The 19,062-nt window shown below is 37.0% G+C and overlaps 1 protein-coding gene across 5 annotated transcripts in view; it reads left to right on the top strand.

Annotated features, from left to right (window-relative positions):
- LPIN2 (lipin 2) overlaps positions 1 to 19,062 on the top strand; it is an 89,413-nt gene that overhangs the window by 44,574 nt on the left and 25,777 nt on the right. For 4 of the 5 annotated variants that reach the window (XM_054583409.1, XM_054583410.1, XM_054583408.1 and 1 more), the window contains exons 2-4: positions 221 to 421; positions 8,226 to 8,321; positions 11,546 to 11,847. In XM_054583409.1, the coding sequence (XP_054439384.1) occupies positions 230 to 421; positions 8,226 to 8,321; positions 11,546 to 11,847 (590 nt within the window). In that variant the 5' untranslated portion in view covers positions 221 to 229. Of the gene's footprint in view, positions 1 to 220; positions 422 to 1,176; positions 1,281 to 8,225; positions 8,322 to 11,545; positions 11,848 to 19,062 lie in introns of those variants that run through there. The other variant, XM_054583412.1, reaches the window with a different exon arrangement.

Genomic DNA, 19,062 nt, shown 5'->3' on the forward strand with positions numbered 1-19,062 from the left:
ATGGGAAAGAAAAAGGGACTTACACACGCTTCAGATACAAAGAAGAACAGTTTGGGATTGTTCATGTGAGTAATGAGTTCAAAATCAAAATTACTAATGGTACATATCTAGTGTACAAATTAGTAATGTAATTGTAGTCACTTTAGTTTTTTCTTTGTTATTGTCATATCTACAAATTCAGCATTAACATTGCATTTAATTTTTTTCTTATCTTTTGTAGTCTCAAACCATGAATTATGTGGGACAGCTGGCTGGGCAGGTGATTGTCACCGTGAAGGAGCTCTACAAGGGCATTAACCAAGCTACCTTGTCTGGGTGCATCGATGTCATTGTGGTGCGGCAGCAGGATGGCACCTACCAGTGTTCGCCTTTTCACGTTCGGTTTGGGAAGCTGGGAGTCCTGAGATCCAAAGAGAAAGTGGTAAGTACAGGGCACAGCATGTTTTCCAGGAGGGTGAGAGGTTAGATGGCACCAGTAAATAAATTGTTACTGTGAATTCTCTGGCCTTTGATTTTAAATCTGCATGCTGGTACAGGCAGAGGTAAGAGAAGTCAACCTTAATTGCTTTTGGAAGTTGCTTCTAAATTCAGAAGGCCCTACTACAGAAAGTCTCTCCAAGGGAAATATCCATATATTGTTTAGACTGAAAATTATTTTGATAATTATTTGTTGCAGTTCAGAAGAGCAAACCAAAGAAACTTGAATTATAAATGAGGATGTTAGATGTATTTAGAAAAAGTTGCTTTACCTTACCTTAGACAGCATTTAAGAATATTTAGGGTAATGTCTTCATAACAATTCTGGATGGAATAGACTGACATAATCAAGAATATGTTAGATTTGTTTAAACAATTATTGTCAAATCAGTTTATGTTGACAAAGCTGTAAATCTTATTTGTAAACTAAATTTGGTTATATTAGGACTTGTCTCCAAATCCAGCTGAAATGCAAACCCCCAGGCCATAGGCTGGTTGACTTTTATTTATTTTAGGGAAGATTCATTTTAAAAGAGGGTATTCGTGTTGGCTTTTCTTTCACTTACCTTCTCTTTCCTTCAGATAATGGAGCAGCTGGGAGGTTTGTTAGTACATCTGATGTCAATCTAGTCAGAAAATTGAGCTAGTAATAAAACTTGGCAGGGACACAGTATTTACCTTTCTACTCTTGGCCCACAGTATCTACCTAAACAATATAGGGAGACTTTTGCCAGGATTTTAAAGCATAATGAAAAATCCACACCATTTTCTGAAACAGAAGTATGTGTTGGAGGATCAATTGCGTAAGTTGAAAACATCTATTTTCAGATTTGGACTACTTCACTTAGCTGATTTTGTTCTTTAAAATAGAAATTTCCCTCTATTTTAATTGATTTTAGGTTATTTTTAAAGTAAAAGGTTAGGTTTATGGATTTCACAAAGTAGATATTTTCCCTACTCAAAAGAAAAAGCTGTTTGATTTTTCTAGGTGTTAACAAAATCAGTGTTCCACTGGAGAGCCATATTTCAGGGGGGCAGGGTTTATATGGTCTGGCCTCTGTTCATAGTCACCCTTTGGAAACCAAAAGGAGTTGTAATTTACTTAGTGACTTTTAAACTTTCCATTGCAAAACAGTATTAAGCCATAGTTAACTTCTTGAATTTATCTTTCTTTCCAGTACCTCTAAGCTGCCGTACTTCCCAATTATATCTGCGTTGGGAGAATCAGTGGCAAACTGTTAATCCACTAAAACTTGCCATTAGTTGTACAAGGATCTATTTTTAAAATGGCTTATAATGCATTATATATTTATTTATTTATTTTTGCTGTGATCTGTTTTTTTTGATCAAATTAAATTTTCTAGACTTTCAAAATGTAACTTGATGTACGTAAGCATTTGTGCATCTGAAAATAGTGACTGAACAGGTAAGATACCTCTGTATGTTGTATGTCTCTAAAAAAGTAGTACAGTTTCTGTAGAAGGTTACACAAATCATTGTGTTAAATATATTGTCAAACACTTGAATTTTAATAGAAGGCTATCCATGAGACACAAGACAAGAGAAAATTTCTTCTTTTTCACTCCTTTCCTTGGTATCCCAGAAACTCAAAAATTTGTGAGGAAATTTGGCTATTTGATCAAATCACAGTTTTCCTATAACAGTAAAACCATGTCTGCCTTGAGATTACCTGGCAATTTGGATTAACTGTTTGTCTTATTTTGGGCCAGTTTGGATTAGGAAAAGCAATTCATTGATTTAAACTGAGACCCAATTTGCAGATATAGTACCACCTGTGAAGTGAACTTGAAAATCATAATCACCTTAAAACCTATGGTTGGAGAGATGCAGTATAATAATTTTCCCACTGCCATTGGTATGTTCTTGTTTAATAGAACATCAGTACTCCCAGTATGTTTTATAACTCAGAGATTTAATTTCAGAAAGGTAAACCTGCACTTGATATTTTTAAATATCATTTTTGTTGGTTTAACACAAAGCTGATTATTCGATTACTTACCAAAGTTATATAAACCAGTTTATTAGAAAAGACAGTTTCTATTGTGGATGGTAGAAATCTACCTCATGCTAGCTTAAGAAAAAAGGAAATTTACTCACTTGCATAACTAAAGTCCAGGGACATTTGAATTAATGAGGGCTTTATTTAGAGTCTCTGAAAGTATTACCAGAAGACTTCCTGTCAAGATGGAGGCATAGATAAATGTGGCTCAGCTCCTTACACAACCACAGCAAAATTACAGCTAAACTTCAGAACAGCTATCATTCAGAAACATCAGAAAATCAAGCTGTATGGAAGTCTGACAACTAAAGAATTAAAGAAACCACATTCATCCAGATGGGTAGTGGGGTGGAGACACAGAACTGGCTGGTCCCAAACCCACATGTGAAAGATTGGAAGATAAAAAACAGAAGGGTATCTTGGGAGCGAGGGATGCCAGACCCCCCAGCCCAGGGTTCCAGTGCCAGAAAGATAAGACCCCATAACTTCTGGCTGTAAAAACTAGGGGGGTTTAGGTTAGCAGAAAAACTGTGGGATTCTCAGTCATCTCCTATGCAGGACCCTGCACCCTGACTTAGACTCACCCCCCTCTGTGCTCCAGCACCAGGGCAGCACATTGAAGGGTACCAGTGACATACAAGGAGGAACTGAAGTGTCTGGCATCAGGGCAAGAGCTTGGAGACAGCTTCTTCCCAGACAGAAGTGCAGACAGAGGGCATTGTTCCTTTTCTGAGCCCGCCCCCACACAGAGGCAAAGTACACTGGCTCCGCCCCATCCAAATTACAGACCCACCCAACCTGGTAATGGTGGCTTTTCCATATGAGTGGCCAGGCTAGGTGCAGGCTCCCAGGTTCCCAACCTTCCTAAATCTGCTCAAGCAAGAGCTGAGCCCAGCCCCCATACCTCTCACTGCATGGTACCAGGCTTGGCACTAGCAGCCATTTGTGACAAAACACAGGTCGTTGCTGACCCTGGCCTGCACTAACCAAAAACCCCAGAGCCTGTGCACCCAGAAGACAATTACAAACTGGGCTAGAGTACTACCACCCAACTACCTCCACAAACCAAGGAGGGAGGTGGTTGCTAGCCAGTGGTCACAGCCAGTCTTATGGGCTACCTAGCATCAGTAAATCCCTCCCATTGACCTGCTTACAGCAATCAAGACTCAACAAGAGGAGGAAATGCTCAGCCCACATTGAGGGCGCATCTCACGAACCTAGCTTGGGGGATAGAGAAGACTGCCTACAGGACACGTACTGCATTAGGCCACGCTATCAAGACATGGGGTCAAAGCAGCTCAACCTAATACATAGAAACAAACACAGGAAGGCTGCCAAAATGAGGAGAAAAAGAAATATGGCCCAAATAAAGGAACAGAACAAAACTCCAGAAAAAGAACTAAACGAAATGGAGATAAGCAAACTCTCAGAGGCAGAGTTCAAAACACTGGTTATAAGGATGCTCAAAGAACTCAGTACTTCAACAGCATAAAAGTGATCCAATCATAAATGAAGGAGACACTAATTGGAAAAAATAATTTACAGGGAAACAACAGTAGAGTGGATGAAGCCGAGAATCACATGAATGATTTGGAACATAAGGAAGAAAAAGACATCAGTATAGTAAGATGAAAAAAGATTCCAAAAAATCAAGGACAGTGTAAGGAGCCTCTGAGACAACTGCAGACATTCCAACATTGGCATCATAGGGGTGCCAGAAGAAGAGAAAGAGCAACAAATTGGAAACCTATCTGAGGAAATAATAAAACTTCCCTGATTTGGTGAAGGAAACAAGTCCAGGAAGCACTGAGGCTCCCAAACAAGATGGACACAAAGAGGGCCACACCAAGACACATCATAATTAAAATGTCAAAGGTTAAAAACAGAGAATCTTAAAAGCAGTGAGAGAAAAGCAAATGATTACTCCTTTAAAGGAGTACCCATAAGACTATCAGCTGATTTCTCAAAAGAAACTTCTCAGGCTAAAAGGGATTGTTAAGAAGTATTCATGCTCTGCCTGGTGTGGCTCAGGAGATTGAGTGCTGGCCTGCAAACCAAATGATTGCTAGTTTGATTCCCAATCAGGGCACATGCCTGTGTTGTGCGCCATGTCCCCAGTAGGGAGTGCATGAGAGACAACTGATTGTTGTATCTCTCACACACCAATATTTCTCTCCTCTTCTTTCTCCCTCCATTCCCTTCTCTCTCTCCATTCTCCTCTCTCTAAAAATAAATAAAATCTAAAAAAAAGTATTCAAAGTGATGAAAAGCAAGGCCCTACAACCTAGACTACTCTATCCAACAAAGCTATCATTTAGAATCGAAGGGCTGATAAAGAGTGTCCCAGACAAGGTAAAGCTAAAAGTATTCATCATCACAAAACCTTTATTATATGGAATGTTAAATGGACTTATTTAAGGAAAAGAAGATCAAAACTATGAACATTAAAAAGACAATAAATACGTAACTATCAACAATTGAATGTAAAAAACTAAGCAAACAAGCGGAACAGAAACAGAATCCTAGATATGCAGAATATTGGGAGGGGTGACCATTTGGGAGTAGGGTCTGGGGGAATAGGGAAAAAGGTGCGGGACTTAAGAAGTACAAATTGGTAGTTCCAGAGTAGGCAGGGGGATGTTAAGAGCAAGTATAGGAAATGGGTTGCCAGAGAACTTACATGCATGATCCATGGATATGAACAAAGAAGGGGGGATTACTGGAGGGAGTGGGGGTGCTGGGTGGAGGGGGACAAAGGGGTAAAAATTGGGACAACTGTAATAGCATAATCAACAAATTTTTTTAAAAAGTACTATCAGAACTCTCCCTCTAACTCTCAGCTCTGCTTCCCTTTATATATGTTCTAGTACAAGATGGGCACCAGTACCTCCAGGCCTAGTTCCCATTAACCCAGCAACCCCAGTGGAAAGAGAGCTTTCCTTCCTACACAAGTGCCAGTGTTTAGTCTCCCCAGCAGATGAATCACATATATCTTAAGGATCAGTCACTATAGCTTGGGGTGTAATATATTGATTGGCCTGGCTTGGATAACAGCCCCACCTCCACTCTCTGAAGCCACACCTGGAATAGTCTCAAATAGAAGATGAATAGATTCCCACAGGACATCAGAGATATTCTTAACAAAAACAAGTGTCTGCTACAGCCAGTATTTCTTAAAAGTAAATGATGTATTTCAATAGCTCAGCCATATATCTTGAGTGAGATTAACCACAGTGCAGGAGGTTTGAATATATGGAAATGAGTGCTGTTTTAGCAACCAGTTTACTAGAAGTTCTAACATCAAGATGAGTGTCCTTTTCTAAAATAACCACCTTGGGAAAGCATTTACTCATCTTGTGCCATCTGTCAAAATATTTTTAATATTTTTTCTTTGTTACCTAAAGAGCTTATGGTATACTCTTCTAAGTGTCCTCAGTGTTGGCACAATGTGATGTTAGATTTAATTTTTGGAAAGAACCAAACTCCATTTCAAGTCAAATCAAGAGTCATTCAGAAACGTTATACTTGATCTCTAAAAGTAAGGATTATAAAAGAGTGGGTTAATTTTTCTAAGGTAGTATAAAAACAGTTCTTTTTGCATCCTAATGAAGCATTATTTTATTTCCTCAGCTACATTGGGTAAATGGATAACCTCCAAAGATGAAAATTTTGAAGGATGGTATTAATTTGAATGTTGTATTTTTTATTAAAAATAACATAGCTTCATTTGTCTAGTTTAACTTAAAGAATTTATACAAATCAACAAAGCATTATTTTATATGTTCAACTTGTAGTTGAATAAATTTAGTTAAGTATTTCATTTAAGTAATCTTGAGAAACCTAAAATTTGGCGTTATGAAACTAATTTAGTTTTTCCCTACCCTTTTGCTTATAGTCTAGAAAAACATGTTACTTTTTTTTTTTTTTTAGTTTTTACATAACTTTTTAAGTTAGAAACAGCCTTCCTATGATTGCGGAAGAAGCTGCTATTATTACAGCTGTTTTAGAAATCTTAGGTGACTCTAGATGCTTATAGGACTTCAGCCAGTTTATTATGAAAAAATTTTAAAAATTTATCTGTGCCCTGGCTGGGTGGCACAGTTGGTTGGAGCATAGTCCCAAACACTAAAAGGTCGCAGGTTCAATTCCCAATCAGGGCACATACCTAGCTTGCAGTTTTGATCTAGGGTGCATACGGGAGGCAACTGATTGATGTTTCTCTTTCTACTTCTCTCCCTGTCCCTCTGAAATATATCCTTGCTTGAGAATCAAATAAAATTGGAGTTTAAAAGGTTATTCATACAAGTTTCAAAAGTTGGTGTTCATTTATTATTGTATGGTACTTAAATGAATTTATGCACAGGCCAGAGATAAACAACTACATCATTTTCAAGGGGTAATAGCAGTTAGCATTATATATAAACAGTCCTCATTTTGCATCGTAGTACAAACCTGTAAAAATGACTGAGCAAGCTGAAGGTGTGCAAACTTTTTATAATGAATGAAAAAAAATTAGGAGTTTTCCGTGTCCTTTACAAATGTTTGTCAGAACTTTAAAAATTTTTACTGTCAGTTATAAATGTATAGGAAAATGAAAGGTAGTAAAATAGTATTTAGTATACTGCAAATTACAGCATTAGAAACATTGAGAACTCAAGTCTTTGTAAAAACTTAACGCATAATTTTAACAGTGCGTGCCTTCCTGATGTAAAACTCATTATATTGAACAAGCATCTTTTCTTTGTCTTGGCAAATTGTCATACTTTATAAGTTTAGATCAGGGCTTCCAACTTTTTATCCTTTGAATTTGCAGTGTCATGAAGTATCTCTGAGAGTTCCTTTAACATGAATTTTTTTGCCTATGCCACTTTCCTCAGGACCATCATCACCAACACATTTCTTTTTTGTATGGGTAAGCTCGCTGTCACCAAGTTCCTCCAGCTGCACATTGGGAGTCTCTCAAATGGCAGCAGGGTCACCGTTCCCACCATCAGCTATTTCTTCTGTACCTGTTTACATTCCATTTGAATTTTACTTCTAATACTATTAGTTTCTGTTTCTGTACTGCAGTTTGATCTTGGGCAATTTCCTCTTTCAATTTTTTTTTTTTTTTAATAAAATGTTACATGGCTTTATCATTGGGAGACAAGGAGGCAGCACAACTATGTGCTTTGCTGTCTGAACGGAGAACAGTAGTGCTGAGACCAGTCACTTACAGACTCTGAAAAAGTGGCAAGATGGGTTAATGATCATGATGGACATCTGTTAATTTATGTAGTGATTGGTGGATAGAAGAGCTGGCAGTGAAGTTTGTAATTTCTGCAGTTACTCCCATTTAACATACCATGGTAACTGAAATTTGTGCTTAATCTGAACCATGCAAGGTGAGATGTACCTTTGCTTTAACTATGAAAGTACTCAGATGTTTGGCAATAACATTTCCCCCTATTATATGACATTTGGAAATTAAATAATTTTAAATGTTTATATGTTATAAAAATGGTAAAACATTTTCTTTCAATCCCTGATTACCATCCCCTCCTCACCCTACCGCCCAAGGCTTGTTTGGTATTTTTAGGGGTGGGAAATGGGGTAGGTAGCAGTGTTTCTCTGGGGCTGTCACTCTGGGAACCTCAATACTGTTTGTCTTGAGAACCCAAAATTTAGGCTTCGTTTAGCTTAAATGAAAGACTCTTAATGTTAAATGTCACTTTGTTTCTCCACTTAGATTGATATAGAAATCAATGGTGATGCAGTGGATCTTCATATGAAATTGGGTGACAATGGAGAAGCTTTCTTTGTGGAGGAGACTGAAGAGGAATATGTAAGTCCTTGTGGATCATGTCTGCTTTATGCATTGTATGCAGGCCTCTGGTGCATATCCCAAAACAGAAATGCTCCATTTTCATAGTTAGTTGTACAGATGATGTTGCTGGTTTGGCAAGCTTTAGTTTTAGGTTGAAGAACTGAGCTGTCAGAAGGAAGCTTGAGGAGTGAGGACCTTTTTTCCATGCCAGATTTCAAGGTACAGAGAGAATGCAGAAGGCGTCCATAATTGTGCTTTTTGTAAGGAAAGGCACATCTTTCTCTCCAACTTTAATGAGCTTTCTTATTTAGTGTCTGTTACAGTTTACACCTGGATTTGAATACATTTCATTTCTGCCTAAGTAATGAAGGGTGTATCTCTTCAGGTTCTTTGTGTGTTCATACACATGTGACCTTTAAACTTGAAAAACAAGTTTACCATTTTGATTTGGGAGAGTGCATCTCCAACCTTGAATAGTCACAGTGAAGTGGTTCATTAGGGTCTCAAGGAATTTAAATTAATTGGCCTATACCCTTTATAAACAATTATTGCATATTTGGCTTCTTTTAAGCAAGAGAGCACAATTTGTCATTACCAACACACATTCTCTCGCCCTCCCCTCCTTTTCCCTCCCTCTCCTCCTCTCCTTGGTATCCACTGATCTAAATGGTAAACTGTTCTTGATGGATTTAATGTGGATCTTTTTACAAATTCTTAGAAGGCATTGTTACATCTTTTATCATAAAGAGTAAAATCTCAGCAAAAATGATAAGCTTCAAGTTATTAGGGATACAGGACTATGTTTTTGGGTTTTGAAGACTACCAGTTTGATATAAATTGACAAAAAAAATGACCGAAAAATAAACTTTAGCAGAATGAAATTATCGTTTTTTAATTTAGAGAGAAGCCAACACTTTATGTACCAGTATGTAAAGCAGCATTGACACAGTATGGTAATGAAAGGGAACCTCATCAGACCAGAGTTTTCCTAGTATCTTAATTACGTGTTTTTTAATATCTTGTTTGTATTGGCCTAAATAAAAATTTTCCTCATCATACAGGCAAAGGCAGAATGAAGCAATCAGTGAGTTACTAGAGGAAGAAAATATTTTTGATTATAATTTTTATGTATTTCTTAAAATCACGTTTAATTCATAACATTCTTTGGGTTTAATATAAATCAACAAATGAAAAGACTAAGTTATTGATAGTTTCATGGTCAGTTCTGATGATTCCATTTAAAATTATGTTTAGCAAGGTTAACCTGGAGAGTGTTAACTTTCCAGCCATTTTTCCTATTCCATGTGTAACTAAATTTGCCAGATTTCCTTCAGTATAGTGTGTGTCTTTTTAAAATGAAAACAAAACAAAACAAAACCCTGGCTGGTACGGCTCAGTGGATTGAGTGCCAGCCTGCAAACCAAAAGGTTGCTGATTTGATTCCAGTCAGGGTACATGCCTGGGTTGCAGGCCAGACCCCAAGTTGGGGGTGTGCGAGAGGAAACCATTCAATGGTTCTCTTCCTCTCTTTCTCTCTGCATCCCCCTCTCACCCCCCACTCTGAAAATAAATGAATAAAATCTTTTTTTTAATTGTTAATTTTTTTTAAATCATGTTTATTCTATTATGATTGTCTGTTTTTCCCCCTTTGCCCTCCTCTACCCATCCCATCCTGGTTCCCACAGTCAATTCCCACACTGTTGTCCATGTCCATGGGTCATTCATACATGTTCTTTGTCTAGTCCCTTCCCCTTCTTTCTACCATTGTCCTTCACCATCCCCTCTGGTCACTTTCAGTCTGCTCCATGTTTCCATGCCTGTGGTTTATTTTGTTCATTAGTTTATTTTGTTTAGATTCCACTTACAGGTGAGATCATATGGTATTTGTCTTTCACTGACTGGCTCATTTCACTTAGTGTAATATTCTCCAGTTCCACCCATGTTGTTGCAAAAGGTAGGAGTTCCTTCTTTCTTTTTTTTTTTTTTGTTTGTTTTTTAAATACAGATTGATTTTATTTTTTTAATGTCAAAATCTACTATGAAATATTAGAATAAAATCTTTTTTAAAAATTTAAAAAAATTATTAATTCATCCAACAACATTATAATTACTACTTGATACATCTCCATCATCCCCCTCCTGCCCCCCCTTAAAAACTGCTACAGTGGAACTAGGAAACATTGTCAGGGACAAAACAGCTCCTAAGAATTACAAGTAAACTTTATAACAAAGACCATTAAATTAAAAGGCCCTGGATCCCAGAAACCATGGCCTGTGACCTCAGTGCTTTGTGAGCTTGCAGAATAATATACTATCATTAGAGTTTCTAACTATGTATTGCTGGTGAACACAGATTTTGCTTGGGTAAACAAAATTTTGGCTTTGGGATAATATGTTTATCAAAGCCAAATTCAGAAGATTAATTTAAAACAAGTAGGGAAATCCACTTATTTTCAGAACTGTTAACATAAAAACTTGAGTGTCCTGAATTATCTGAGGTTAATGTATATCTCTATTACCTCCCTTTCATTTCCCCCATGATGTTAAGGAATGAAGTAAATGATGAAGAAGTTAATTTCCTGAACACGAGACTTGATCATTTATTTAATATTAAAATAAGAGTTTAATTATTTCTAACTGTTGGTATTTATTTTCTTTTGAGTTCCTAAAAAGATATCTTAAATACTTCATGATTTAAAAACCCATTAATTTGTTAGAGTATTTTTTTTGTTAAAATTGCCTTCCTCCACCATCAATTAATTTTGACAAACACAAACATTTTTACTATAGTTTCTCACTTCACTTAACCTGTCCTGCTGCCCTTTGTCTGATGAGGTATTTCTGATTTTTGTCTTCTGCTTTGTCCAAGTTCTTGACAGACAGAATGCTTTGCAACACCTCCTTGGAATGCTGCTGTTGCTGCTTCAAACTTCTTTTTACAGAGAATTTAATTGGCTCTGCTTTAATTACAGCTTTCATGTGTTCCATGCTGACTTGGCATAGTGGTTCCTCAAACATACTCAGTTACATGGACCAAAATGAGGTAACACTGAGCTGTGTGCAGGGTAAAGACCTACTTAGCATAAAGCAGGCAGTGCCCTAGTTCAGTGTGACTTAATCTTACTTTCAGGAACTGTGTTCTTTCTACCATTGTGAAAGTTTAAGTATGCAAAGAATTTATTATTTTGATTCGCTGTCTAGTTTGCCATGGACAACTTTTCGTTCTCCATGTTCTCCTTAAGGAAAAACTTCCTGCTTACCTTGCCACTTCACCAATTCCTACTGAAGATCAGTTCTTTAAAGATATTGACTCCCCTTTGGTGAAATCAGGTGGAAATGAAAGACCATCTCAGAGTTCCAGCATCTCACACATCTTGGAAACAGAGACAGTTTTTACTCCAAGTTCTGTGAAAAAGAAAAAACGAAGGAGAAAGAAGTGCAAACAAGACAGTAAAAAGGAAGACCAGGCTGCTTCCCCTGCTGCAGAAGATGCTATGGATATGGATCTGAGCTCTGACGATGACAAGGCGACCCAGTCAGCAAGGTAGGGCTCTTGGTCTGGGAGGGCTCTTTGTACAGGTGCCAGGTGTCCGTGCTTAGAGTTTGGGTAAAGTGAGAAGCTTGGGGGTTTCTTTGGTTTTGTTTTTGTTTGTTTTTTTAATGGGTCTACAGTGTGAGGTTTGGACTTGTTTTTCCCCTTGACATTTTGTTGTGGACTAAAGTAGGAGAGGCATTCTCTTTTTCTTTCCGTAGCTCAACATAATTTGCCATCAGACATCCTGTTGTGTTGCTCAAATATCATTTGAAACAGACTGTCAGTGTGTGTCTTTTCATGCAGTAAATTTCCAAAAGCCAAATAAATTGTAAGTCTCAGGGAAGATCTGAACTAGTGTCTTGCCCCTGGGTAAGCAGATATAAACATCAGCACTACTACCCAACCCGATGGTCTTGTGCTTGGTATGTCACCTATTCCTGAGAATTGCTAAGAAGAAAAAGATCAAAACTATGAACAATAAAACAGCAATAAATACATATCTATTCACAAATGAATCTAAAAATAAAAATCCCCAATAAATGAAGAAGCAGAACAGAAACAGACTCATAAATATAGAGAACATTTTGACAGTTGCCAGCTGGGAGGGAGGTAGAGAGGATGGGTGAAAAAGATGAAGGGATTAAAAAGTAAAATTGGTTGTTACTAAGTAGTCATGGGGATATAAAGTACAGCATAGGGAATACACTCAGTAATATTCTGACAACTATGCATGGTGTCAGATGGGCACCAGGTTGAACGGGATGATCATTTAGTTAAATAATGTCTGATCACTGGGGTGTACACCTTAAACTAATGTAATATTGTATGTCAATTGTACAATAATTGAAAAATGAAAACTACTTAAAAAAAAACACAACTATCTGCTGGTCTGGTGGCTCTGTTGGATGAACATTGTCCTGTACACCATAAGGTTGCTGGTTCGATTCCCTGATTGGGACACGTATGAGAGGCAACCGAGTGAGCAACCAAAACATTCTAGTAAGTTAAAGAGGAAAGGAGGGTTTGGTTTGTTTTTCTTAAGTGAGAAATCTTGATCACTACTTATTTACCAACTCAGTAGAAGAGCTCAAAATAGATATCAGTTTTCAAGTCAACACTTTCAGGGGTTGAATTTGGGGTAGAACATAGATTTTTCATCTAAGATTTTATTTTTAGGTTATCTTCCACCTGTCCCACTCAGTGGTTGCACTGGCACAGGGAGAACCATAGGTATGTCAGTGGGGTGCTATTCTTCACTAGTGACCATTGAACAAGAAGCTGCCCACAATTGTCCCTAAATTTCCAAACCCTTTATTTGAATTGGAGTAGGGGAGGATGGCATTATAACATATATGCTGGTCCATCTGTATGCTTTCAACACCTTAGTTGCTGAATAGAGAGATCATGCCTTACTTCCTGGGAAAATTAGTGCTTTAAAGTTCTCTTCATCATGGAAAAAAAAAGGGAAATCATTTCTCTCTAGTTATGGAACCCAAATATATACCAATTGTAAACTTTGTCTTGATCTCGTATGTGCTTGAATTATCAAGCATTTGTTAAATGGTCAAGTCAGGAAAAAACACCCCAAAACTATGCTATTATTATAATTATATTGGGTTGGCCAAAAAGTTCATTCTCTGTTTTCCATACACTGGCTCTAGTAGAACTTAGTTGTCTTTAACTTCATTCAGAACAGTTCTGTTAGATTGTATTGTGACAGCTGTCCTATCAGCATGCATTTAAAAGAAACTTACCAAATTGGTGAATTTTTGTGTAGCCATTTTAATACTGAAGATGGGAGAAAATATGCAACATTTTTGGCATATTATGCTTTATTATTTTAAGAAGGGTGAAAACTCAACTGAAACGCAAAAAAAGATTTTGGAGTGCATGGAGAAGGTGCTGTAATTAGATTGAATGTGTCCAAAAAGGGTTTGCGAAGTTTCATGCTGGAGATTTCTCTCTGGACGATGCTCCATGGTCAGGTAGACGGGTTGAAGTTGATACTGATCAAATCAAGACATTAATTGAGAACTATCAACATTTTACCATGCGGGAGATAACTGACATACTCAAAATATCCTAATCAAAAGTTACTGTTGGAAATAAAAAATGTGTCTTTTATTTTATGGGAAAAACCATTACAGACTTCTTGTTCAACCCAATACTCTGTTAATGAATAACAAACTATAGTAATCCCTTTTTGGCAAAACCATTAACTCATTTTTCAAAACTTTAAAATCTGAGTTGTAAATTCTGGAACAAGATTCTGCATTTGATAGTAATTTTTAATATATGAACTCTTTTTCTACCCATCTTCCATTGCTCATCACCTGTCATATTTGGGATGCTGTCACTCCACCTATGCTAAATATAGACTTTGATTTCAGTTGTCCTAGAATTCACAATTTCCCTGTTAAAACTAAACAAAAGACAGAAAGCGGAAAGTACTTTAGAGTATACAAACCAGTGTAAGCTATACCTATAAAATTTTTTGATCCCGAATAAATTAATGAATTGAGGTAATTTTTTTTGTCAGTGTCAAAATACTAGCTGGGAAGAACTTAATTATAAATGTTCTAAACTCTCCTTTTATATCATTGATATCCAAAGAATTTTAAGCTAATAAGAAGTACCACAGTTTCTTAAAAAGAGATACCATCCTTTCTGCTTTCAGTCTCTTAAAGGTTATTTATCTTTCCCTTCTGAAAGAGAGTATACCAGGAGCCCCTTTGAGATCTTTTATTTGATTTTGGTGCGTTAAGAGCAGTGTAAAGAGTTCCTTTAAAAGTTGTGGCTTATTTACATTAATAAGCCAAACATGTTCTTTTGAGAAAAACTTGAAATACACATGCATCTAAATTCTATTTGGATTAACATTTTAATACTGCCTTAAGTATTTTAACGTTAAGTAATAGTACTACCTTAAATATTAAGTAATTAAAACTGTAAAAGTGCCTTAATTATTAAGTAATACTGCCTTAATCCCTGGAAATATTTTTTGCCAACTAAAATTCTTCTAAGATCCACCAGGAAGGACCCTGAAGTAAACCTTTCGCCTTCAAAGTTTTTTTTGATAGGTGTTCAACAGAGTCTTTTATTATAGCATAATACAACTATGTTTAGAACTCCTAAACAACCTGCAGCTTTATTTTTGTTTTATTTCTATTTTTTAATTATAGTTGGTATGCAGTATTATATTTCAGGTGTACAGCATAGTAACAACCTGCAGCTTTAACTTGGGAAGTTAAAACATTTCTGAAACATGTAAAATCACCTACTAGATGCAGAAGAGTCATGATTTTAATGGAATTTTGTAAATGAGTGCTAGAAGTGAACACATGGCAGAAATAGTAGTGCATGCCCTTCTTTTCCAGATTGCATGAAAGGCTGCATCAGCCAAATCTGTTAGTGTACTGATGTGTTCTACAATGACATGGTTGCCAGCTTCTCTCATTAAGCCAGAACCTTGCTTGCTTGCTAACCAGGCATATCAGAATGCATATAAACTAGGACTTTGTAATAATTTTCATAGGCTTGGTGATTTGTAGGTACCAGTGAATCATTGACGATACTACTTGAAGGAACTCTTTCCTAAAATTTGCTTAAACCAGGATCTGCTTAATAATGCAGCCAACAGAAATTAGGACTTAAAACAACAGCATGTAGTAACAGTTGTGAAAGTTCAGTTTATATACTGAAGTAAGCACTGAACTGATAAAAGGTAGAAGACTGAACTAGTTTTACTTCTGATTGTGGAATAGCAGTTTCCTGATCATTCCAGGCCTTTGTTTCATTTCTTTTTTCTCTTTTTAAATCCTCACTTGACATTTTTTAATTGCTGTTGAGAGGCTGGAAGGGAGAGAGAGTCAGAGGAACATCGATTGGTTACCTTTCTTATATGTGTTCTGATCAGAGCTCAAACCTACACCCTGGGTTTGTGCCCTGACTGGGAATCAAACCCATTACCTTTTGGTCTAATGGATGATGCTCCAACCAGCTGAGCCACACCAGCTGGGGCTAGCACTTCATTTCTTAATCTGTAAAATAAGAGAATCAAACTACATGATTTGCAAGACTCTCTCCATCTCAGCATTTAGATTCTAAAATAATTTAGGTGAAAATATTTAGGGTCAAATGTCTTAGCATCATATTAAATGTCAAGTTAAAGAGTCTGAGAGAAAAAGAACAGAAAGTCTACTGCTTTTACAGTTGTAAGATCTAGAGTTATATAATATTGGAATTTGTAACCTTTGAACACCTTACCCTCCTAAGCCCCTACCACTTAGGAAAGAAATTCTGTTTCCAGAGAAGATACCTCAAAGAAATTTGTATTCTGATAGATAACCTTCTATTTAAATTCTTTTCAAGAATTCCATTCATATAATTAAGACTAATTAAAGTTAGTCCTTTTGAAGGAGGCAGATGAAAGACTGCATCATCCTTTAAAGCAGGTTACTATTTGAAAGCTAGAAGGAATTTGATTGGTGGAAATTGGAAAACTTTAAACTACATAGGGCTTTGTACAAGCTGTACCTAGTGAACCTCTGTCCCTTCATAAATTTGGCTTAGATATAGTACAGAAGCCTTGTTTTGTCCTTCTAGAGGATGTGAGGACAGTATGTATTCAAAACATAGACCTAAGCATAAATAACCTGTTGGAGGGAAGAGAATTCTGATTAGACAGTGCTGTAGCACATACTGAGTGAAAATATATAAAACATGGCACTGATAGAAATGTATAAAATGCCCAGCAATAAAAACAAGGAACCTCTATTTTTAGTCCATGAAAGCAGACTTGGGAGCTAAATGCAGAGAACTTAAGATTTTTTTAATTAAGTTTATTTGGGTATTGGTTAGTAGCATTATATAATTTTCTAGTGTACAAGATTATAATAACCGTATACTTTATTGCATGCTTGCCATGCAAAATTTAGTTTCCTTCTGTTACCATATATTTGGTCCCCTTTACCCACTTTACCCTTTCCAGACCTCCTTTACCCTCTGGTAACCACCATTCTGTTGGTATCTATGAGTTTGTTTGTTTCCTTAGTTTGTGTGTTACTTTTTGTTCTATATGCCACATGTGAGTGAAATTATAGTTTTTGTCCTTTTCCATCTGACTTAATTCACTTAGCATAATACTCTCAAGGTCCATCCATATTGTTACAAATGGTAACATTTCATTGTTTTTATTGCTGAGTAGTATTCCACTGTGTGTGTGTGTGTGTGTGTGTGTGTGTGTGTGAGAGACATCATCTTTATTTAGGCACTTTTTGGTGGACATGTCATTTGCATGTCTTGGCTATTGTAATAATGCTGCAGTAAACATACAGATACTTAAAAAGATGTTCAACATCACTAGTTATTAGGAAAATAGGAAATCAAAACCACAATGAGACCACTTCACACCTGTTAGAATGGCTGTTATCGAGAAGATATGTGCCCTGGATGGTGTGGCTCATTGGACTGTGTGCTGGCCTGTGAACAAAAGGGTTGCTGGTTCAATTCCCAGTCTAGGGCACATACCTGGCTGGGTTGCAGGCCGGGTCCCTGGTTGGGGGCAGGGGAGGGCGGGGAGTGGCGTGTGAAAGGCAACCACATGCACATTGATGTTTCCCTCCCTCTTTCTCTTCCTTCCCCTCTCTAAAAATAAATAAATAAGAAGATAAGAAATAACAAGTTTTGGAGAGGATGTGAAGAAAAGGAAAGCCTTGTACACTGTGAGAACGTAAATTAGTACAGCCACTGTGGAAGACAGCATGGAGGTTCTTAAAAAAACTAGGACTAGAGTTACTATGAGATCTGTCCAGAAAGTATCCAGCCATGTGCTATGACAAATAGACACATTTATTGGAGAAGATATAAGAAACATTGTATATAGGACAATGGCACCTAATTCCCCTTCAAAGGAGGCACCTTGGGACCTCACATAGTTCTCCCAATTGCTATCAGCTGCTCCATCATATTTTCCTGAATCTCATCAATCTCATGGTCTGAAATCTCTCCCTTTCAACAGTGATTTTAGTTTTGGGAAAAGCCAGAAGTCTCAGGACACCAAATCTCAGCTGTAGGTGGGCTGAGTCATCTGGGTGATTTGATATTTTGCCAAAAAACCCTTCATGAGACATGATGTTTGAGCCAGATGTGATGCATGAGCCAGGCGCATTGTCATGATATAGCTGCCAATCACCAGTTGCCCATAACTATGGCCTTCTGAATCATCTGAAGAATTTCCGAGGAGGAATGTTCAAGCTTAATGCAAAATTTGATGCAGATTTGTTGCTCTACTCGCTCAATCATTTTGAATGCAATGGCCACACAGTACACATGCCCACTCAGTGGCGTCTACCACTCCTACTGATGAGTACAGTGAAGTCGTCATTGTTCATACATGTGCATTACAGTCCACTCTCCTTGGCTGCCATGCTACATTGATGTCACACAAACTGTTCTCGTTACATTAGGAATGCTTCAACTTTTTTCCAGACAGACTTCATATGATCCAGCAATTCCTCTTCTGTATATTTACCTTAAAAAAAATGAAAACACATACTTGTAAAGATGTATGTACCCCTCTGTTCATTGCAAACTAAGACTTTTCCCAGACAACGTCCATTGCCATGAGGCTTCATGCTTCGTCTCCTAATTAGTTACTGGCTTCTAGAGTGCCCTCTGTGTTCTTAGTGACATGAACCTTATAGCTTGCTCTTTGCTCTTTCTCCTCTTCATTTTTGTCACAGTAGACAGAGAAACATTGCAGCGTCCTTTCAGTTCTGTTTTGAGATATCTTTTATGGGAAATAGCCAAATGCAAATTAAGATCATTAGTCACACTGAAATTTATTGGCCAATACTGTGCAAAGGTTGAGGATAAACATGTTGTTAACAGAGTTAGTGACCTTTGGAGATTGTAGTTAGCAACCCGATTTATCTTACATACTACCATTTAAATAGACCTAAAACTCCTTTGACCCTCTAATTTATCCTACATAAACAATTTAGCCTATTTATATTGATTTTTCTCCCTACTTTTAAAAAATTGAGGTATAATTTACACACAATAATATTCATAGATCTTAAGTATGCAAATTCAGTGGATTTTGACAGTTGTATATATCACGTAATCTCTGTTAGGTTTTGAATAGTAAAGATAATTGGTTTACAAAATGATGCTGAATTTGATGACATGATGTTGAGGAGCATCTGGGAAGGCTGAAGTGCT

Source organism: Pteronotus mesoamericanus, unplaced genomic scaffold, assembly GCF_021234165.1.
Source record: "Pteronotus mesoamericanus isolate MK-2021 breed Mesoamerican mustached bat unplaced genomic scaffold, CSHL_Meso_final contig_74, whole genome shotgun sequence".
NCBI classification, from domain to species: domain Eukaryota; kingdom Metazoa; phylum Chordata; class Mammalia; order Chiroptera; family Mormoopidae; genus Pteronotus; species Pteronotus mesoamericanus.